The sequence below is a fragment of the Pan troglodytes genome, chromosome 13, assembly GCF_028858775.2.
Source record: "Pan troglodytes isolate AG18354 chromosome 13, NHGRI_mPanTro3-v2.0_pri, whole genome shotgun sequence".
NCBI lineage: Eukaryota > Metazoa > Chordata > Mammalia > Primates > Hominidae > Pan > Pan troglodytes.
The window spans coordinates 79,765,186-79,789,635 of NC_072411.2; the positions used below are offsets into that span (position 1 = coordinate 79,765,186).

The 24,450-nt window shown below is 39.8% G+C and overlaps 1 protein-coding gene across 1 annotated transcript in view; it reads right to left on the reverse strand.

The window, feature by feature from the left end:
• The window catches only part of PDE11A (phosphodiesterase 11A), a 429,725-nt gene that overhangs the window by 94,622 nt on the left and 310,653 nt on the right, over positions 1–24,450 (reverse strand). The window contains exons 11-12 of the mRNA XM_009443807.4: positions 9,564–9,710; positions 9,196–9,303 (exon numbers count right to left, since the gene is read on the reverse strand). Coding sequence (XP_009442082.1) covers positions 9,196–9,303; positions 9,564–9,710 — 255 coding nt within the window. The remainder of the gene's footprint in view (positions 1–9,195; positions 9,304–9,563; positions 9,711–24,450) is intronic.

The window sequence follows — 24,450 nt, forward strand, 5'->3', positions numbered from 1 at the left end:
ATTCTTGAGTAGGAAGAGACTGATATTGCAGAGCCATTGGATATTTTTAGTTTAAATATGGCTCTGTCACATCAATATGTGCTTGATAATATACAGTGCTTTATAAGTGAGGTTTGGAGAGAAAAGAAAGATACAATAGTTTGTAATATCTCAACTTTATAAAATGTTTAAATATATGTATAGGAAAAAGACTGTTAAGATGTATATCAAGATATTATCAGTAGTGGAATTACAGTTGGCTTAAATTTTTTCCTTTGTGTCTAAAATTTCCATAAAGAACATTTGTTTATAAGAACATCTATATTTATACACGTGTATGTATATTTGTACATTCTTTTTTGTTTCAAGAATTAGCCCACACTTCATCAAACTGTCCCAGCTTGAAATGAAATAGTGATATTCTAAAAAGTGTCCATTCATTCATTGAACAAATATTTATTATTTACTGATTTCCTGGCACTAGGAACAGGGCAGTGAAGAAGACAGCCGCCCCTTGCTGCACATAGAATCTGGTTACCCTTCGAGCCAGCAGAGCAGTGCCACAGAGCACTGTTTTCTAAAGAGAAGCTGTCATAACATTGGTTGTGCTTTGTGGAAGACAGAACTGGTAGGAATGTCCAGCTCCTCCTGCTTGGTTTCTGGAGGAGGTGCACCATGGACTGCACACCCTTGCCATGTGTGCAGTCCTGGCTCAGCAATCTGAGAAAATGATGCCAGAAATTCTGCTCTCACCTTTCTTTTTGAACCCAACTATCGGAAGTATTGAATGATAAGGGATTTCCTGATGAGTTCATCCTGTTGATTCTGAGATGTAGCAGATGGCAAACTAAGACAGAGGGAATCTAATGATATACTAGAAATTCCTAATGGTTGCAGACACCCTAAAGCTGAAGACAGTAGGCTCCATATGCTCCACCATGGATTCTGATGTCCAGGCACTGCAGCAGAGCCCTAGGTGGATTGGCTAAGGTTGAGGGACAATATGATAGATTTTGGAGAGTCTTTCTTCCTCTTCTTCATCTTTCTCACTCTTTTGGACAAGAAGAGGAAAAAGTACGGCTCAGACAATTCCAAGGGGTTGGAAAGACATGGTTTCTCAAGGAGGTGCCTCCTCTAGAAGAGTCTGCACACCATATTCCTAATCTGTGTCATCGTGCCTTTGCTGATCTATAGATGGCTTGAATTTGAAGGCCTTATGAGCTTGGGACAGAAAGGCAGTATTTATAGAAGAAGCATTTAATTTCTGGTATTTTAAAATTTCTGGTACGTAGAGTGTTGCAGGGTCACTATCTGGGGTCTTTGTTTGGTACATTATTAAAATCACATTTATTTCAGCCAAAAAAGTGCTCTTTGAAGGTTTCATTGTAAATGCCACAAACAAGATGCTCATATCATCTTAAGAAAAAAAAAAAGGCCCAATTTGCAATGCTGATGGCTGGTCCAGCTCTGCTGGGTCATCCTTAACATAAAGAGTCTGCTTGTGAAACTTACATCTCCTAATGGAGGCTGATGGTTCTATAAGAAGGGTGCCTTCAATCACCCCCAAGTTCAGCACATATCCCACTCATGGGTGGATCACGGTGGTCAGAGAATTGTTAGGGCAATGTTAGGGCTCCATGTGCATGGACAGCAACCCCAGTATGCTTCTTTTTGAGACCCTATTTTATTTGCTTTGTGATGGAATGGCAACCACTCAACATATAGATCCTAGGGGCAGCCTAATGGGTATCAAACTGTTTTATATGCTCCAAGGCAATAATATTGAGCAGAGGACTATCTCAAGCTTTGGAGTGGAAGCAGATTTCAATTGCTTACTAGGAGTGCTTATGAGTATTTATACTACTGGATGTTGCAGCATACCTTCTTTTTAAAAAAGGATCTTACCTTTGTCAATCAGAGACAGTGTGTGATGAAAGCATAAGGGGAAGAACAGGTATGCAACCACAAACTTCAATGGAGGGGAAAAAATCCCTACTGAGCAAACTATAGCATCTAGATTTAGTGGTCATACTCCCTCGGCATTTACAGTAAAGTTTGTCTACCGATAAATGGGTCTGCTGAGGAGAAAAGGGGGCACCTTAGCCCCATTTTGAGGTCCAGAGACCAGAACCTTTCCAGCTGATAGGGAATCACCATCTAGGACCAACAAACTCACATGTCTCCTTTACCAGAGTATGCAATGTAACAAGCCAATTGCAGGTTGTCTAATTATCCATGGGAACAGGATAGTTTTGATTGAATTTGCTTATCTTTCTTTTCAAGATGAATGCAACCAAATATTGATTTGGCATTAATTAAATATTGATTTAGGCCTAACTGGTCCTTTCCTTACCAAGCTCAGAGTTGGAAAAACCTTACAGTCTATATATAAATGACTTTCTTTCCCAACCATAAGCTTCTGAAGGCACTTACTATCAAATCATAAAACTTAGTCATGTTTTGGGAATATGTTGACCCTTTAGCCTCAACTACGGTTGCAAGTGCTTGTGTATGTAAGTCTCAGAAAGGCAACACAGTCCAGTACAATTACATATGTTGCGTAGATGTTTGATGCATACATTTAAAAATTGGATTAATTTTATATATAACTTTATTATTACATTCTATTACATTTATAACCACTTCTAAGGCTTAATTTTTAACCTGTTTATTAGCATAAATTTCAAATTCTTTATTTTGGAGAGTTAAAAACATACAAAAAATAGAATACCATTAATATAATGAACCCAATGCAGTCATTGCCTAACTTCAGCAGGAATCCAGGTTTTGCGGCTTGTTTCATCTGTCTCTTCACATGCAGTGTGTGTTTGTTTTGTTTTGTTTGCTAGCGTATTTCAAAGCAAACCTCTGGTATCTGTCAACACTATTTCATTCTCAAGAAGTCCTAATGTGGTCAAATAAAATTTGCTCAATATATTTCTGCTGTCTTATTTTGATAAAATGTACAAAAAGATATACAAATAGTATAAGGAAATTTTCAACTAAATAATAAGACTTGAGAAAGTGGAGGTTTCTACATCAAAAGATAATAAATAAACATAGCTGTATGTATATAGCACATATAATGCATTTTAAAAGGAACCAAAAGAAAAATATCAGATTCTTAAGGACTTAGCTTTCAACCCTAACAATATTTGTGCTTTATGATTTTTTTTGAGGACAAGGACGGTATGTTTTGTCCATGTTTAGAAATATAATTTATATTTTATTTCTGATAAATTACCAGTGAACTGCATATAATATAACATATGGTTTATGACCACAGAAAATGAAGCAGATCACTTGCTGCACATTAATTGTGTAGAAAGACAGATCTCTCAAAGTGCCACAGAGCCCAGGTTGGTGAATTTCAAGAATTTGAGGCTTCTTCAAAGCTCAAATTTTTATTAGCCATAATTCAGCCAAAACTAAACTTGAGACCCATGAAAATTTAAAACTTTTTATAGCTCCCAACTTAACACCCTTAGGTGCCAGGTTTCAGTCCCAAGAAAGTGCCACTAGGAAATCATACACCATGGAAAATGGAGGCTGTGATAAATGACCATGGCTCTGCTGCTGGGTCTCCCTGACCTGGAGGATTTGGCTGGCGTCATAAAACACAAAGCGACAGATTAAGCAGTTTACCAACATCATAAAAATCTCAAGAATAAATTCACTTTAATCAAAAATCCTATATTCTAACTAGGCAGCCCCAGCCTCGAAACCACATACATTTACGTATAAGCCTATGTCCGTGAGCAAGTGGTTATACTTTCCCTGTAACGTCGGACATGATTATGTTCATACACTTTTACAATTTACATGTCCTGAGAAAAATACCCAGCTCTGGCTGATGGTGCGGGAGAATTTATTTTCACTAGAAAGGGAATGACCCATAACTCATGAATGGCAGCGCTTAAAGTGAGTTATGGAGGTTACTCTCCTGTGAGAGGAAATGGATTGGATTATCCTTCTGCCCAATTGTATGTTTGGTTATTAGCACACCAGGTTCTTAATTATGTGCAGCTTTGCCTTTTTGCTTTTATAAAATAAATGTGGATAAAGGGAATGTCAGCTGGAAGTATGGAGTGCCTAATTGGGGCTCTGAGATGCAGTCAGAGAGAATAAAAATAGAAACCTTTTTTAAATGATTAAAAGACAGGAGTCTTAAATGTAATTTAAACACAGTATTCAAATTGATTAGCCCCATAGTTAATTTATTGTGTCTGGTGCTGATGTTCTGCAAAAACATTTAAAAATTACTCCTTTTCTAAATTAAAAATTTGCCATCTTGTAGGTTACATTTGCATGAAGATTAAAGAGTTGGTTGTTCTATCATGTAGATTTTATTATAGTATTACAATAATGCTGACATTTATTTTAAAGTAAATATAACAAGTTACTACTTTTTTGATAAGGAAATACAATGTAAAAATGATGTTTGATGATTACAAATATGATTACTGTTTATTAATTTATTTCAGTCAGTTACAGAACAAAACATCTAGATCTCTCTGTAACTTCCAGTGTTACAGTCTACAAAGGAATTTGATTTCTGTTGAGATTAGGATTCTGATTATTGAGTAAAAATATTTTATTTAAAATTTCAATTGGTTCTGTATTTCTTGGACAGGGAGGGAGGAGTTTCAGCTGTGCTTCTAAGATCTTCCAGAAGGAATTTTCTACCTCAAAAATCAAGGACTTTTCTGGAAACTGCAGCCAGAGGACAGAACATCAGCCTCAAGCTGGTGAATAGGATGGATTTTCTCCCTAAACATCCCTTCTGCTTTCTAATTTGAATTATCAATAAAATGGTTTGGCTTATCTCTGAAAATAACCTTGTTGACAACACAAATATGGATTTAAACACGCTACCTCCACATTAAGATTTAAGAAGCCCCCAGTAAATGTCAGGGGGTGTCAATGTGTTTGCTGTGATACTTGGTTATTATTAGTGTTTAACTGCAATTCCCCACCAGCGCCACGCTGCCAGCACCACCATAAATTTTAATGTGATCATGTGCTCTTCTCTTTTCATATCCCGTGAATTCTGCAAGATCATAATATTCTATATGAACCCTAGCTGAACCTTAGTGTGATATGAAGAAAGAACAAGATTTCAAGCAATAATAGTTGTTCACCGTTTTATAGCTTTTTTTAACTGGACACTGAGCAACATGGTTCCTTGAATAATATTACCCTAAACTAAATTCACTCATTGAATTAATCTTTATTGATATCCTACAGGATGCAGGGCATGGCCCAAAGTGCTAATGAGTACATTTATGGGATAGTAAAGAATACTGACTCTTAAAGAAATCTTTTTTTTTCCCCTTGGAAAATCTGTCAGAGCTCATACATCATTTATAAAACCGAAAAAAATGTCTCTGCAACCTTAGCACCACTACATGCCTTTTATTTTACAGAATACAAACAAAAGCAGAGTCATTTCCGATATCTAGTCTACATCGTGAATATAAGAAATATGTCCTTCATCTTTTATCACGTATTTATAGTTATAATTTATTTATTATGTATGTGCATGATGGAATATTTGTTCTATAAACTTCTATTAGTAAAGATAATTTATATGATGATCATTCATCTGCAGGTTTTCTTCCTCATTTTAACCACAAATAATAACTGTCACTACCTACTGTATTTGTCAGAGGAATTCAAAGTATTTGGGAAATTTTAACTATCTAAATATCTTTTTAAAAACAAAGAATAACATTGAAGCTTTCAAATTTATAAATGTGAAAATTTCAGACCAGAGGCATGGAACAAATTAATAAGTCATTAACAGGGTTCCCAGTGAACAAAATGTTCATCATTTTATATCAATTTGCCTGTCCTACAGAGTAGTTCTTTTTTTTTTTTAAATTTCTAAAGGAACAAAACCGCTTTGTTACCTACACATGAACCTGAATACTTTTGCAAAACACAATGCTGAGTCAATAAGTTTATTTTCCACCCATGAAGTGATTTTAGGGTTAAAGGTTAGGAAGCTGGGGCATATATTTATAATTTGCTTGTCCTGTTGTACGTGGTGCCAAAATTTGTTCAGCAGTGACACACAACTATGCATTTCCCCATTCCCAGAGACAACAGGCTTGGAAAAATACACAATCACAGATTTAAGGTCACACGGAGAACACTATTATTCACTTTAACAGCACGGTATGCAAGGTGGCAGTCATAAAACAGGCCCATCCTGATGGGAGATGCTCTTTTCCGACAGACTGGTTTTGTTGCTATCTCTTTTAGGAAAAACATTTATTTTGTGGTGGGGTGTGTACCTCAGTATTCCCTGTGCTAGAAGAAAAGAAGCACTTTCAAGGAAGGTGGGTAAGGTTTTTTCCCCCTTTTCTGGAAATCAGCTGAGAAACTTTGCCTTGGAGCGCCATCTAGAGGAAGCCTCAGCACACACACGCTGTGCTTTCTTAGCCTTATGACATGACCCAGGTTGAATCCAATGGTTGGTACACGGTGAGTTTCCTTTCTTTTCTTTCTTTTTTCCCCCCAGATTAATAGAGAATTTTGGTTCTAACACAACCCACAGACAGGAAATATGAGATCACTGGAATGGAAATTTAATCACTGATAAGATCAAAACATTGAAAGGCTTTTAGAATCTTCAGGAGTGCCAAAAGCATGAGTGCCCATTGGTGGTAAGAAATAGGGCATCATTTTACCACAGGCCGAGTCACATTCCAGAGATGAGAATTGATGAGCGAGTTAAATTTATTTTTAGCTACACTGATTGAGTCGTCTTTGTTACTTCTGTAATTATTTTCTTAATTAAAAAATTCTGATTAACCAGATTGAACAGAGTCAAGCTTGGAGAAGATACTTATGTTAGAGAGAAACAAATGTTGACACTTTTAACTGACTGTAACCCTTAGTTAAGTTCAACAAAATTTAATGAGCAGAAAATACTATCTTTTCCAGATGTGGCTACTCAATACAATGTGAAGGAGAACAAAATAATGTTGTATTCTTTCTGAAGTCATGTTTTTGTTTTGTGATCTCCTCCACCCACCCTCCTTAGAGAAATTTAACAATGAAGTCTCCTCTTTCTGTGTTAGCATGAATGCAAAAAAACAAAACCTAAGCCTTCTCCAACAATGCTGCTCTTCAAGATTGCTGAGCATACTTGCAAAAACAACTGTACCCTGGAAATATTCTGACGATATGAGCATCCCCATTGTGGTGACATAGTTTAAGAATTCTATTCTCTTCAATTTCTTGGAAAGGATCAAAATTGCCCATATAATGGAAATACCCACTGCAGAAAACTGGATATATATTTCCTTTTGCTCCTAAGTGTCCACTGTGACCCTGCTGCTCTTGCCAGTTTCCCCTATTCCAACTATTTTAAGGTTTGTCATAAAAATCTGTCTCTGTTCTTGACATTTCTAACTCAAAAATGTCACAGCCATTTCTTTTTCCTTCATTGAACAGGGTTCCTGCTTACTTATTTTGGCAATTCAGCATAAATCCATAGGTTTTCCCAAATAATGGGTTAAAAAGTTTTTTATTGAATGTCCTCTGTGGGCCAGACATATGAATTCTGTACACAAAACATTATACCTTGTTTACTGAGGTAGGATATGGAAAAACAAAATGAAGATTTTTTTTTCCAAGCAATGGTTGTTACTTGAGCTATTAAGCCTCATGGTTCAAAGCATCTTCCTTTCTCACTTGACTGGCTCACTCCTCTGACGGTGGATGCAACAGAAGAATGGAACCAGTCCAGTTTTACCAGGCCAGTCTGCCTGTTTATTAAGCCGTTGAGGACCCAAAGCACAAGTCCCTAGTATAAAAGACATTCTGGCCCCATCTTCTTATGCTAGATGCGCATTTCAGCTCATGTCAATTCAACATACATTTTTTGAAAACCCACCAAGTACATGACAGAGTGCAGGGTGCTGGTGTGACCCTCAATAAATGGTGGTTGAGCAAATAAGTAGATGCTGTTGAAAAAACAAGAAATGATCTCTTCCCTCAGCAGCTTACTCTATAGGAGGATGACAGATTTGTAACTTAAAATACACAGTAGCAAGAAAGATGTGTTGTACTAGATACAGTACAGGGAAAGAAGTAATTATTGATGATTTGGGAGAAAGGGGAAGGCTTTGTAGAAAAACTGGCACTAGATGAATGCCTTAAAGGATGAGTAAAATTTTAATAGGCAGAAAATGAGGCAGAGTTTTTTTTTTTCTTTTTTTTGAGAAAGAAGCAGAATTGTCTCTGTTCATTTGGACCAAAGGAAAATGCATTTCATTTGGCGTTCTGATTTTGTGTTTAAATTTTAGTCTGGGTGCAAAAAATAAGGTATTTGTTTTATGTTGGAAGAATCCAAGACTCACATTCTTTTTTTTTTTTGTATGGCAATATGTTTACACACACCCACAGATATGTACGTACACATGTGTGTATATATAACTATGAGGCCAAAGAAACCAACATATTTAAGCCAGAAAACATTGTACTTGATGATAGTGTAACAATGTAGTAGAAATTATGCCAAAACAAGCCTTATTTCTTGCCAGAAGAAGTAAATAGAGGATTTGTTTCAATCTTTGCCACAAACATTTGCTTTGAGATTAAATTCCAAGGCTTACATCTGCCCAGCTGCACTAGATATCTCCGTGAAACAGACTGGCCACCATCACTGGGTTAAAACCCCACGGGACAGAGAATTTAAGGCAAGTAAGCCCTAAACCTGGAGAGTGCGCACTCTTACCCCTCTTTTCTCCTTGGCCTCCCTGGGCATTGTCTCAAATAAGCATCCTCTCAGGATTTCCATATTCCTGCGGGTGATGTTCACACCTCCCTACTGGCTTTCCACCAGCCAAGAGAGTCATATCCAGTGATCTCTTTGTTCTGTTACTCAACTACATTTCCTCTGCAAAAAGATTACTTTAAAAATCTGAGCATTTCTTTTGTAAAAGAACAAGTTTACCAAGAAAAAATACTGAACAGAAGCTCAAGTAATCATTCCAAGGCTACACTGGCTTCAAGGGGTCAACAATGTTACAGCTTTCAAGCTCAGAAATTGCTGGCACATATATACTTTCATAACCAGGGCAGGTAAGTTCCAACATAAAATGATCACACGGTAATTTTTCAGAGAAATGGAAACGTAAAGGAGAAGCCCTGCCAGTTCCTACGAATGAGAAATGATCTTCCACCATCACTAAGCACACTTACGGTTAACATCGCGAACATCAGCTGACACACGTTGAAGGCATGTCTCCAGTTGTGGTATAGAACCATCCGATAGTTTTTTCTCACTGTCAAAAGCCACCTACACAGTGTCTGAAATGGGAGGGAGAGGGTGCATCAGGCAGTTGTAAGTGATTCTAGTGGACCCTTATCTCAATGGTGCCTTATATCTGAGTAACCCTCAGTGATCAAAGGCCTTCCACAAACATCTCTTCTGGTTCTCACAGTAATCCCATGAGGTGTGCAGGGCAGGGATTATCATCCCCATTTTGTATTTGGGAAACCAGTGGTTCAGAGTGGCTAACACGTTGTCCCAGGTGAACTGCTTGGATCACCCAAGAAAGACATCTTACCTCATAGTCAATTTTAAATTTCTGTACCATCCCCAGCTCCATGAACATCCGGAGAGCAGCTGTGATCATGGCATCAACGTCGAGAGAAAAGTCATCAAAATGAATGTCATCGATGGCAAGTTCTGACACCAGAGGGATGTTGGCTGCCTAGAAAAGCAAAAGACATAAGTCAAGCCAAGTTCACCAGCTTTCCCAAACCCCCATCCTGCTCTCCTCCCCTGCTTATCAGAAGTGCCACATAAATCAGGCCTGACCTGCACTTACACCCTGATACAGCTAAACTCTGAGCTGTAAATGTCTTTTGTTTCTGAACTGCAAATGCCCCAAGCAAATGAAGGTGGGGGCAGGGTTGGGGGCGGGGGGAGGGAAACTAATCTGAAGATAAAATACATGCACTGGATCTAGCCTGCAGAATTTAGAATACAGAACTGTCAAGTTTATGGAAACTGTGGTCATACAATATATTCTGATGCATATTACAGAGCACTAAATGCAAGAAACATCTGGGCAGCCAGCAGCTGTGAATTTTAATTGATGCTATTCAGGAGAAGGAGATGGGAATACACCACTTTGCCTTGTTTCTTATATCCTTATATCCTGTAGCTTGCACGTGTTCTTTGTTACACACATGTTCTGTATATTCAGAATGATCGAAAGGATCAGACAGCACATCTCTGGTGGGAAATATGTTGCCTTAATAAAATAGAGATATCTGAAGGTTTAGCATAAGCCTATGTTTCACTGAGGAGATCAATTTTGCTTTCTTGTTTAGCTTCATTCTATATAAACATCACAACATAATTACAATACTGGTCATACATATTCAAGGTTTTCAAAACACCCATGTTAGGCAACTGTCACTCAGCTGCCCACAAACGAGCCTAAAGAGGAAAAAAAAAATCTTTGGAAATCATTTGTATGGTGATTTCATTGGGTTTACCATATTCTTTGGATCACTCTTGGTAAGGGAGTCACTTTTATATTTTCAGGTTATCAGAGACCATTCTGTATTCATATTCCTATCTATTCACTGGGTTTAAATTACCCTGACAGTAATTTATGCCCTGGAGCTACTTACTTTGGCTAAGAGATTCAATCCAACTCTGGCTGCTCTAAGCATTCCAGAAACCACATAATTAATCCTTCCTTCCCAACTCTATGCTCCTCCATAGGTGGAGCTTAGTTTTTCCATGTACTTGCAATTAATTCAACCCCTAAACTCTCTACCAGTTGTCTAAGTCTCTTCTCAAAATGTTCATATGCTTTGGGCATTCCATCAGTTTCATGAATAAATCACTCCTGGAATTTCCCGCATTTCTCCAGTCTAGACCAACTATCTTATAAGTCTGATGTGTAGTTTTCATCGTAGGATATTCCTTCACCATAATTGTGGGGATGCCTTTCTCTCTTTCTTTTGTTTCTCTAGCCCACATCTTTCTCTTTCTTGCTTTCTCCTCTCATTTTGGTGAGACACATCCTCTAACAGATTCCCAAGAAAAGGTGTGGGGTAGATTTGTGAGGCTGCGCAGTCTGAAATGTTTTTGTATTACTGTCACATTTCATTAATAGTTTGCCTAGGTAAGATTTCTAGGTTGGAAATCATTCCATTAGAATGTTAAAGGCATTGCTCTTTGAGCTTTCGATGTTACTTTTGAGAAGTCAGAAGCTATTCTGCGCTATTATACTTTGAAAATAACTCCCCCCTCCAACTGAGTTTTTGTAGAATCTTTTTGCTTCAAGATTTCTGAAATGTCATACAAATGTGCCTTGGTGTGAGTTTATTTTCATTCATTATCCTAGGCACTTTGTAAGCCCTTTTCTTTTTTCCTTTTTTTTTTTTCCAGTGTATCTATTACAGGTTTTTGCTTTGTAGTTACCATGAGGCTTAGCTTTAGCTGTAGTAAATTATTTTAAAGGCTTATCATTAGCTATAATAAATTATTAAGATGACATCTTAATTTTGATTGCAAAAAAAGAAACAGAGGGAAAAAAAGATACTTAATTCCACCCCCCTCTGCATTTTGATTTTTTGTTGTCACTTTAAATCTTTTTTTAAAAAATTTATTTATTATACTTTAAATTCTAGGGTACATGTGCACAACGTGCAGGTTTGTTACACATGTATACATGTGCCATGTTGGTGTGCTGCACCCATTAACTCGTCATTTACATTAGGTATATCTCCTAATGCTATCCCTCCTCCCTCCCCACACCCCACGACAGATCCCAGTGTGTGATGTTCCCTGCCCTGTGTTCAACTGTTCTCATTGTTCAGTTCCCACCTATGAGTGAGAACATGCGGTGTTTGGTTGTAAGCCCTTTTCTTAATTGGAAAATTGTGTCTTTTAATTCTAGAAAAACATTTTAAAATAAGCTCTTTGAAGATTTCTTCCTCTCTTTTGTTTTTCTGAAATTCCCTTAACTTGACCTTTGGAGTGGTTTGTCTTTCTTTTCTTTCTCTTTCTCTCTTTCTTTCTTTCTTTCTTTCATTTCTCTTTTCTTTTAGTTTTTATTTTCTTTTTCTTACATGTTTTTCATTTCTCATATTTTTTCTTTTCCTTTTTGCTCTGTTTTCTAGGAAATTTCTTCTTACTGTTGAGATTTTAATACCATGGTTTTCATTCTAAGAGCTCTTCTTTTGTCGTCTGGATATTCCTTTTTATGTATTTTTAATAGTACCCTAATTTTATTTCACGGATACAATATTTTCTCTTACCTGCCTGAGGATGTGAATGACAATTCTATTTGTCATTTTCTTCTCTTCTTATAATTGGCTTCACTCTCTGTACTTTGTTTTAGTCTCTCCTTTTTTATTGTGGTAAAAATACTGTACTGTGTACAGTACAGTAGTGTTAACTACATGCACATTGTCATACAACAGATCTCTAGAACTTTTTCATCTTGCATGGCTGAAACTCCATACTTATTAAACAATTCCCAATTTCCTCCTCCTCCCAGCTACTGACAACCACCATTCTACTTTCTGTTTCTATGAGTTTGATTACTCTACCTCATACAAGTAGAATCATGCAATATTCGTCTTTTTTGTCATTGGCTTATTTGACTCAGCATAATGTCCTCAAAGTTTATCCATGTTAAAGCATATGACAGGTTTTCTTTTTTTTAAGCTGAATAATATTCCATTGTATGCATATACCACATTTTTGTTCCATTCATCAATCAATGGTTTCATCTCTGTCTTCATCAGCCAACTTTCAAGAAATTATTTAATACATTAGAGGCTTTAGAAATATTAGAGGCTTTCCTTAGCGGCCTGATAATCTTTAGTTTTCCACTCCTGTGTAAAAGTGGGGCTCTAAAAGTTTCTATTGGAGCTTCTGGGGGCTTCTCTGTAGGGGGAATGTGTCTGACCTGTTTCCTTGGGGAAGCCACCAAATATCAGTGTCTTTGTGTCTTTACTCTTTAGCTACTCAGAATCCCCAGAGAAGAGTCTTCTGGCTGGAGCCTAGCAGGGAAGCAGGTTGGAGGAGGAGTCTCAGCATTGGTTTCCTGTTCATTCAGTCCTCCTGTTTTCACCCTGCACGCCCACCCTCACCCTCTGCACTGACGATTCCCTAACCCAAAGACCCAAGATTATACTCTCTCCAGAGGACAAGCCTCTAGTCTTTATGGAGTGGGGGAGTAGAACAAAGGATATGGGGCTCTAACTGCTTCTTAGACTCTCTGTTTTCCTGTTTATAAGCCCATCTTCATTTGCACTTCCAAAGGTACTTAATTAGTCAATTCCTGAGCTATCTGTGGGGAGGAGTCTATGGTATAAATCTGCTTGCCTCTCAGCTTTTCCCATTGCTAGATTATTTTGGCTGTCTTGAGTTTGCTAAATTACTTTCTATTCATCCATCTGTTTTCTAGCATCCAAAATTTTGTCACCATTAAGTCCCTTCCCAATTTCTTTGGCTTTGAGTATTTATGCATTAAAAAAAAACCTTTATTTTTGTTTTAGTAGGGCATGGGGAGAGAACAAAAGAAAATGAGTGTAGTTAATCTATCATCTTTATCCAAAAATCAATGAAGTTATCTTTATTAAATGATACCTAGAATGGTCAGCTTGGAGAACTCAGAGGGAAGCCAGCCTTTGGTCTGTAGGCCCTTTGTTTCTATGTGCACACCTGGCTGCAACCATGTAGATCTCGTTCTCTTATTCTGCGCCCCTGTGGGTTCACTTGTGCCAGTGAACTCACTTATTAGGCTGTAACAATCTTAGAGGCAGATGCCATGTTTATTTTCCTTAGGGAAGCTCCAAACAATTCTTTACTCCTATCATGTGTTTGAGGGTTTGTAAATAGAGAATACCAACGTCTCAGAAAGATCTGTGCTTGTGGTAATTTGTTCCAATTCAAAATCAAATGTTAGTGAGAAAAACACTTTTCAAGAGATACAGGCCCTGTCCCAAAAGACACAAATCTTTCTGGTCTCAGGAGAGAAGTTTAGTTCTGAATTGGCAAAGGAGGCTGAACCTTGTTACAGTTTGTTACCAAAGAAGCAGAAATGGTGATAGAGGCAGCACTGCTCCACTCCAGGTGGCCCCTGTCTTGTAGATTATTAATAGTGTATTCCCTGATACCATTATAAATCCTCTACCTTTCAAAGGCACTAAATCCACCTAATTATCTTAAAAATTAAAGAATATAGGATTTTTTTCATTATGAAGTGTTAATGGAAAGGAAATAAGAACATTACGTTGAAAATGTAAAATGACCTCTGGTTCACCAAGACCCATCCTTATTGACCTTGTCTTTTTTTCCCCTAATAGGTTGATTGATCGATCCATGGTTAAATCATACCGGTGTGTAGATCACGCTAAGCCCTGCCATAAACCCTTGCTGGCACTTGTAGATGAAAGAAAGTTCCAAGCCTTTCAAGAATGACCATTTTCAGCTATTTTGAGAAGTCTGGGTAGTTTTCATCCCCACATTGCTGGGTTCAAGGGCAGATTCTGGAGACAACTATGAAGAGTAACAGGCAGTATGTATCCTGAGCAGACAAGCATAAAAGATTTGGGAATAGCCTTCCATTGACAAATTCCTTGTTATAGAGACACAGTGCTCCCCATTGCTTCCAGTAAACAGAAAATGAGATTGCATCTTCCAAAGCTATAATTACTCTAGCCATAGGATATTAACAAAACAAATCAAAGTCAATTTCTCCAAATGTCAGTCTTCAACTTTTCAATATTTATAAGGTGTCATATCCCTAAATCAAAGAGGAGTGCCACAATCCAAAATAACTACTGAATTAATAGCCAGGAAATAACATTTGGATAAAAGAACCATTTACTTTACTGCAGCAATAAATGAAAACACAGAATTATGAGTCCTGGAGCTAATTTGAATACTGTTCAAGAAGTGAGACTCTAGCTGGCTGGAAGTACCTGATATCCTTTGACCATTCCTCTTCTTTGTTTGGGTCTTAACAGTTAAGTGGTTATCAAAGGGAGTCATAAAACTGCCTCCTCTAAAATTGAAAAGGTAGCTTTACTAAGAGGCCATAAAATGTTAAAATACAATCCTGGATCCCTTGACACATGAATATTACATTTTGTGATGCTCAGAAAATGGGAAGAAACAACAAAGTGGGTAGTAGTCCAGCCTTGGCAATTCAAAGGAAAATTGACTTGTTGCTAATTCCAGCCCACTCACTCTCTTAATCCTCTGGACAAAAAGCAGTAGTCAAGAGCCTTACGATTCTGGGATTAATGGAGACAGGAGGTTGAGCTGTGGTGATGTGGAAGGGACAGCAAAGTTCTTTCTTTTGCCAATATAATTATAGCCCTTATTATGTGCCAGATAGTGTTTTAGTATTATGCTTTGCATATACTCACTCATTTGATGTTCACAAGAACCCTAAAAGCTTGGGAATAGTTTTAATTCCATGTTATGATGAGGCAACTGAAATAAATAATGAATAAGTTGGTCAAATTTGCAGTGTGATTGTCAGAGGCAGATTTGAACCTGGGGAGCTTTGTGCTAGAGACTGGCTCCTAACCATCACACTGCCTCTCAAAATGGGCCTATGCCAAGCGAGGGTCCCCCTTTCTGTATTATGCAAACTAACTTGGGTGCACCATGACTAGAGTTTGGGATTTATATCCAGATGACTAGCTTTTCAATCCGTTTTTTATTATGAGCAACCTGGACCTATGTGAGGGACAATGTTTTTGTCTTTACCTATATAAAACTCATTTGGGAAAGTCTCTAAATTCAGAGCTGACTTTGGAATGAACCCAAATTGTTACTTTGTGTTGATTGTAGCTAACCCAGAATCAACTCGAATACTCCCAAGACCATGCTGAAAAAATAACTTGTCTTCTGGGGGAGCAAACAATGAGGAGGTGACAAACGAGGAGATAAATAGTATTAGCAGAACAGCGATGTTATGAAAAAGTAAGTTTTTGCTTGATCACAGGAGTTTGAGGCTGCAATACACTATGATCGCGCCTGTGAATAGGCACTGCATACACTCCAGCCTGGGTAACACAGCGAGACCCCATCTCTTAAAAAAAAGTAGGATTTAAATTCTCCTGGCAATTGTTTTCTCTTGATGCCATTCATTAAATTTGCCTTGTAGTTGCCTAGAACACTCTTCATGACAGATATGGGCTCTCATCCTACCTTTAACACTTACTTGGCTGAGAGGCAGTGGGCAAGAAACTAAAGTAAGCCTCAGATTGAGCATTCTTTGTATAAACAATCACAAAATTGTGTTGCATGGCTGTTGTGAGGAGTGAATGAAATAATGCACACAAGAGCCTAGCACAGTGCTTGGAAATAGGAAATAGTAAGTAACGGTGCCTGGCATGATGGCGCTTGATGTTGGTGTGTTGTTGTTATGCTCATTATGATTTTTATACTGATAGCAGCCCCATAGAAGGATAGGGTGAGTGGAGAAGATTTTGGTAACTAGACTCTGAAGAGTCAAGCTCTGTCCTCTGCCCCAGGAGACCGCCCAGTTTAATCCATTTTAATTCAGTACATACGTATTGTGCATCTAACTGTACGCCAGGCACTGGCATATGCTGTGGTTATGTTTGTAAAATCAGTGTGGTCCCTGTGCTCGCAGCCTGTCAGAGGATACAGAGAAGCAAACGGGCAATTACAGAACAGTATGGGTTAAGAGCTGCGATGGGGGAAACACGGGGCACCACAGGAACCCCCGGGAGAGTTTAGTGAAATACATTCGGCTTCACGTTCCTGCCTTAATTCCAAACTGTCATTAAACCTCAGCTTTATAAAGTATATTTAGTAATTTAAACAGTTAAAAATAGTTACTATGATAAAAAAATGTTTAAAGGTCATAGAGAATGTATCAAAACCTAAGAAAAGCCATGAACTCCATTCCTGAGACGCTCATGGCCTATCCAAGAAGAAAGAAAAAACAATGATTCGTGGAAAAAAAACCCCAGAAAACCAGAAGCATAAAGTTCAGAGGCAACAACAGGAGTGAGCGTATGAGATGCAAAGAAGCACAATGGAGGAGGATCATCTAATGTGGGCATTGGAGGGTGAATACAAGTTCACCAGGAGAATAAGGAAACATGGCGGAGAACAGCACTGCAGAGTAGAGTTCCAATCTCCCCTGAAGATGGTGCAATACCAGGAGGCACAGACAGAGGGCCCCATTGTTAACAAAAAAACAGTGCTTGTTCACAGAGATCCAAGACTTCCTTTAATAGGCTTGGACCCCTTGGCTGCCTAAACAACTGTAAAACTTGAGTTCATCCAAGTAAAGGGCATCCGCTTTGCCAAGCTCCAGTGGCCTTGGACCACAGTGCAGGCGCCTGGTTTGCCTGTGACTCCAGGACTGACTTCTGTTCGCTGTCCATGCCAGGTTGGCTCCCTCGACCCCTGGTAGTGACCAGTCTCCATTCTCTATGGTCAAACCTCCCAGAACTTCCCCTTTGAAGCTCTGGTCCCAATTTTAGTTGTGGCAGGTGGCAAATGTTTGGGCCTTTTTCGTATGGGAAAGCAATTGTCAGTGTTTCCTTTTCCCTTTCTTTGCTGCACTCAACAGCGAACCCTTTCTTTCCTCTCCTGGGAATATTTGAAGACCAAGCAACCCTCTGTGTCCTCCAGGGAAAAGGAATTTGTTTTCGGTTGAGTGGGGTTCTGGGTCTAATGGGTCTATCTATTTTGAAAGAACCAGGGAAAAAGAGAGAGTACTCTAGAACCAGAAGGAAGGAAGGACGTGCTCCCGGGGGAGATAAGTAACAGAGGAAGGGCCAGGCGTAGTGGCTCATGCCTGTAATCTCAGCACTTTGGGAGGCCGAGGCAGGTGGATCAACAGAGGTCAGGAGTTCGAGACCAGCCTGGACAACATGGTGAAACTCCGTCTCTATTAAAAATACAAAAATTAATACAAAAATTAGCTGGGTGTGGTGGTGGGCACCTGTAATCCCAGCTACTTAGGAGGCTGAGGCAGGAGAATTGCTTAAACCCAGGAGGTGGAGGTTGCAGCGAGCACTGCACTCCAGCAGGGGTGACAGAGTAAGACTCCATCTAAAAGAAAAAAAAAAGAAAAAAAAAGAAAGGGAGGAGGAAGAAGAATTTCCCCCTTTCACAGAGATACAGGAATGAGGAAAGAGAGGGAAGGAGACAGCCCCTGGGAGCATGGCTGCTGATCCTTGTGCATTTACCTAGAAAGTGGATGCACCTAGCAAAGGACCCCCATGGAGGCAAAGGACTCCCATGTTGGAGCTCCCATAAGCTAAGTGACAGTTGAATCAGAATCCATGGACTGTCCCATGTTTAAGTTGAAACCTCTCATTATTTGCACTCAAGAGTTCACCATCTCTTCCTCCCATGGAAGAGTGGTAAGGACTTTAGCTCATCAGCGTCCAGCACCTCAACCACTGACCACCCAATGGAAATGACACCTGTTTGGGTAATGCACCCTTACTTAGTCACCAAACACACAATACCTAAAGACACTAATAAAGCCAAGAAAGAGGCTGGGTGTGGTGGCTCACACCTGTAATCCCAGCACTTTGGGAGGCCGAGGTGGGTGGATCACTTGAGGTCAGGAGTTCGAGACCAGCCTGACAAACATGGAGAAACCCTGTCTCTACTAAAAATACAAAAATTAGCTGGGCATGATGGCACATGCCTGTAATCCCAGGTACTCTGGAGACTGAGGCAGGAGAATCGCTTTAACCTGGGAGGCAGAGGTTGCGGTGAGCCAAGATCACTCCATTGCACTCCAGCCCAGGCAACAAGAGTGAAACTCTGCCTCAAAATAAAATAAAAATAAATAAATAAAATAAAATAAAATAAAATAAATCACATTATTGGCTGGGTGCGGTGGCTCACACCTGTAATCCCAGCACTTTGGGAGGCTGAAGTGGACAGATCACGAGGTCAGGATATCGAGACCATCCTGGCTAACACAGTGAAACCCCGTCTCTACTAAAAATACACACACACACACACACACACACACACACACACACACATTAGCCAGGCGTGGTGGCGGGTGCCTGTAGTCCCAGCTACTTGGGAGGCTCAGGCAGGAGAATGGCATTAGCCTGGGAGGCAGAGCTTGCAGTGAGCTGAGATCACGCCACTGCACTCCAGCCTGGGCGACTCTGTCTCAAAAAAAAAAAGCCAAGAGAGAGGGGCAGGGTTCTGGATACCTACAACCTACAGGAATGCTGGGAGGGTGGGAGTGGAAGGTGGAGAAGGCTTCTACACCTGAACTAGGTTGGGAAGCTGAAATGAAGCAGCTTAAAACTTCCTGAGAGCCAAGGCAGTGGTTAACGATGTCCATCATTAATATGTTGTGTAATTATTGTTGAAAGTCTGATGGACAAGGATAGGAATTACATCTGTCTTGTTTACTGTTGTGTCCTAAATGCTCATTGCAGTCTTCACCACTGTAGGCAGTAACTGGCACATGGGAGAAACTCATTAAATATTTATCAGATGAATGAGTGAAGGCTTGATAATCCTGCTGAAAGTCATCTTACTAGTTTTTCCCAAACCATGCCACAATATCCCCTGGTGAATTTGAGTTGTGTGAACTTTTTGCCAACCACCCTGGTGATTACCTCACACTTAGATACACGTGCACATGGAAATCCAAGATCAGGTAATATAGGGGAGTCAAGTTGCCTTCTAAGTTTGTGTGAATCCAGTGCTCCATTTTTTTATACCTCAGTGGGGCAGTTTTTAGTAGAAGACACATAGAGGAGTCCCTAACCCTGTGACCCCAATCTTCAAGTTCCAATCTGAGCTCACCAACTGGGTGACTCTGAGGTTAGCCTGCTTCATCCCTCCAAGAAGAAGGTAGGTCCTTGCAGGGTGGATGTGTGAGTGCAGCATGGTGGCTCTGTGAGTTTGTCATGAATTTCCTGTAGTGTCCTTCTTTCTATGTCTTAGTAGCAGGAAAGTGATGGAAGGAAGAAAGTGCTCTTGGGGGAGACAAGAGGCAGTTAAGCTTGTGTTGACTACATTACACATTAAGGTTTAGAGACATAAGATACGAATTCCCCAAAGATGATGCTGCCAGTCCAGCATGATCTTTCTGGCTCAGAGATCGCTGCCTTTTGTCTTGGTTCTGCCCAGACCTACTATGCTCTCTGTATATTGCTTCTTAACTCACATGCTCGGTTGAATCTTAATGGCTTCCTGCCTACATCAACCTCAACCTGCTGCATTGTGGGTCTTTCTTGAGTCCTCACTGACCCTCTCTGCTGCAGCCTCACCAGAGAGAGGGAGGGCACAACCACTATTCCTTCTTCCATATTCCATGGTGCTTGGTAGCACACAGGCATGAGACAACAATTCAATGACTGTTTCAGTGACTAGGCAGAAAAAGAAGGAAGATAATGAGAGAACTTGTTCACCAGCAGGAAATGAAGCTGTCTGGAAACATCGGCCTCTAGAGATGGGCCAGGGTTCGTAAACTAATAATAGAGACCACATGAGTTGGTTTAGCACTTTAGTATCAAACAGCTAAGCCTAATGAACATCATATTCCCTTGTTTCTGCAGTTTAAAATGTCAAGTTTATCAAAGCATTGCCAGTAACAATAAGTCAAAGGAACAAGCCAACACTAATATGGAACCAAGCTCTTAACGCACAAAAGACAGCAAGGGGCATCAAGCCTCTAGGCCTGTGAAATGGTAGAGAACAATGTTAAAGGGCAAAGGGAACTGGAGGCTCAACTTCCTGTTTTTATCATTTTGTTCAAAATTAACCTGATCTTGCCCTGCTTGTCCTGGGGTGATGAGTGCCAATGGTCCTGTTACAACGTGCTGCACTCCACCGTGCAGCAAAGCCAGTGAAGGGTGAAACCGGAACCTTGGGATTAGACTTAGTAGCTAATGGCAATAGTGGGCTACCTTGAGGATGAAGAGGATGGTGCAAAGCCACTGCCAGGAGAGGGGTTTTATTTGGGTTTTCTATTCATGTTACTAACTGGATCCCATGCTCTTCTTCAATCTTGTCCTGTACCCCAAGCTCCCATATTTTGGCCTGCTATTTGGAGATAGGAGTGTACTCTGTCACCAGTGACACATGAGGCTAGTTACCCAATCATCACCTTCCAGTGAGCTGGTCAGAAGAAATGTTTCAAAATTTATGCATTCAATATAAACAATTTCCCATCCTGTGCATCAAAAAGTATCGTAGAGTCTCTTTGTCACTTCTGAAATAAAGCATCTCTCTGCTGTTGTCTCAACATTCAGTTGAGTGTCTTCTTAGAGAAAAACAGACTCTGGTTTCCACATATTTTTCACGGTCCCTCTATGCAGCAAGATAAATAAGAATTTATATACTTTTACTTGTAAATCCAGTAAATATTTATATTGGTTTTTGCCATAAAAGGACATGAAGCATTATAAAAGAGGTTTCTACTCTTAGGGCTGAATAAAGCCATCACTCGCAGTGAGGAAGTAATCTATCAAATGAGGCAAAGAGGGGTGTGTGTCCTGATTCCTGAGCCACAATTCCCTGTCTTGAATTGTACCTGGATTTACTCTTGGCTGGATGGTGGTGTTCCTGAATACACACACAAGTACATGCATGCACACATCTCATGTACACACTTCGTTTTTAATCTGCTCTTTGACTTCTCTCAGATATTTTATTAGTCCATTCTGTCTTCAGTTCTGTTAGACTGTTATTCCACACAGACAAACATTTGAATTTTGCCTGGACTGTGTTGTTGGTGAAATATGTTAGTATCTGACTTAAGCTGAATATGGTGGACAGAGCAAAACTACCTTGGAAATGAAATTATATTTGAATAACCCACATACAAAGGTCAGTGAAGATATTCATAAATTTAACAACACTAAGAGCTTTAATTTAAAAAATTAAGAACTCAACCATGTTTAGACAGGTTGGCTAGTTTTGTTAGTGCTGGGTGGAACACGCATTAGAAATTTTTTTTCATCATGGTGCATTTATTAAGACATATTGTGTATCAAGCATTGTGCTAAGTGCTTTATAGTATTCCATTTAATCCTGCAACAACCCCATGGGTAAGATTCTATTACTAGTCCCAATTTAGCCTCCATAGCACAGATGAAGTAACTGAGGTTAAGAAGATAAGCGACTTTCTCAAGGTCACATAACTAGAAAACTGCTGGGACTAGAAATCAATCCCAATGAATCTAGCCCTGCCCTCTGTGTTTGTAACCACTACCCTATATTGCCCACACAATCATTTGAATGCCTCTTAGCTTAGATCCACTGCAGCACAGCATGGAATTATTGCTTCCAGAGATTTTCTTCCATGCAGCTTTAAAAAACGTATTTATTTTTGTGGTCTTTGTGAATCTGTCTCTCATCATTCATAAGTTCCATAAGGAAAGGATTCAGATTCTCATATGTCAGCAATTATCATAGCCTAGTACTTTTCTCATGGTAAGTAATTAATAAATGTGGGTTGGTGGGATGCCAAGTGCATAACCTCCTGAGCCAAACAGATGTGCATTTGAATCTGAGTTTGCTGCGTGCTAAAGCTGTGGCCTTGGGCATCAGTGTCCTATTCTGAGAAGGGAACACAATGATAACTATCATACAGTAATTGAAAAGCTTAAGTGAGACAAAATACTTAGCACAGTGCCAGGTTCATAGGAGGCCCTCAGTACACGACAGTGTGTTAGTCTGCAAAATACCACAAATTGGGTGGCTTAGACAACAGAAATTTATTTTCCCACAGTTCTGGAGGCTGGAAGTGCAAAAGCAAGGTATTGGCAGGTTTGGTTTCTCTTGAGGTCTCTCTCCTTGGCTTGTGGATGGCTGCCTTCTCGCTACGTGCTCACATGGCCTTCTCTCTGTACATGTGCACCTCTGGTGTCTTTTCCTCTTCTTGTAGGACACTAGTCATTGGATTAGGGCTCAACCATATGACTTCATTTAGCCTTAATGACCTCTTTAAAACTCCTATCTCCAAATACAGTCACGTTCTAAGGTACTAGGGATTAGGGCCTCAACATATGAATTTGGGAGTGGGGAAGAAACAATTTGGTCCATAACAGACAGTTATCATTATTGCAAATGAATTGAGCACTAAATATCTAGAAATTCAAAATAAATGTTCCATGTCAGACCCAAAAATGGTTGTCCCTTTAAAGTGTCCTGATTACAATTTTAGTTCTTTCTCTCCTTGGTGCCTTAGAGAACGCAACCTAGAAAGGCTTTTTCTCTTTAGGGAACTGCACCATATTCACTCTTGGAAAGAAATATATTCAATATGAGGTTATCCAAGATACACTGGAGGAAAACATGATACATCAAGTCCAAATTAAAGATAAGAACTGGGTGTGATGGCTCATGCCTGTAATCCCAACACTTTGGAAGGCCAAGGAAGGAGATTCACTTGAAGCCAGGAGTTGGAGATGAGCCTAGGCAAGATCCTATCTGTACAGAAAAAAAATTAGCTGGGCACAGTGGTGCACGCCTGCAGTCCCAGCTACTTGGGAGGCTGAGGTGGGAGGATTGCTTGAGCCCAGGAGTTCAGGGCTGCAGTGAGCTAGAATCACAACACTGCACTGCAGCAGCCTTGGTAACAGAGTGAGACACTGTCTCTTAAGAAAAAAAAAATATATATATAAGGATCAGAGGACTGTAACCTTGTCAAGTGCAATTATCAGGCTGCCCAGTCTGCCAGGGAAGGAGACCCTCTTGTGAAGAGCTGGCAGTGGAGTGCGTCTCCAGTCTAATAATCTTGTTGAGTGCACCCTCCCTTACTATGCCTAGGTTCCTATCATTATACTCCCTGTATTTAGAGAAAACTATACATGACTATCCTGTTTAGAAAAGGTCCAGGAAAGATTTTCCCTTCTCGGGGAGCCCTAGTATGACAATCCCAGTTTGTCTCACCCCATCTAGCTCTACGGAACCCCTGGCCTGCAGCTCTAATCCTCTCTATTGCCCCTGACGAAGTCTTTCTTGGTGCCTCTAAGCACAGGCAATGTCTGTCACTTCGATCTTCCTTACATTTTGTCCTTTTCTCTCCTACAGCATTTACCATAGACTGCTTTCCATCGAAGTTGCTGTGCAGTCAACCACTCACTCAGTTCATTTGACAAATACTTAGTGAGGGCTTGCTATGTGTCAGGTACATTGCCAGGTGCTATGTAGGTATCTAGGCATCCCACAAGAAAGGGACTCTCTGAAGGGCCGGACAGAACAGAAACTGTGTTTGCCTCATTTTTGTACCAGCTAGAGAGTCCACCCCTTGGCAGGCTGTCCCTAAATGTTAGCTAAATTCAATGGACAGATGTGAAAGGGGACTTTCTCTGAGAACACTTTCCTCAGGAGGAAGACAAGGCTAGGAAAGTAAAAGGAGGCAATGTCTTGAGGTCTGAAGAAAAGCTCCATTTCCAAAGGTCAGTAGAGGTAATGGAGGTTCTGACTTT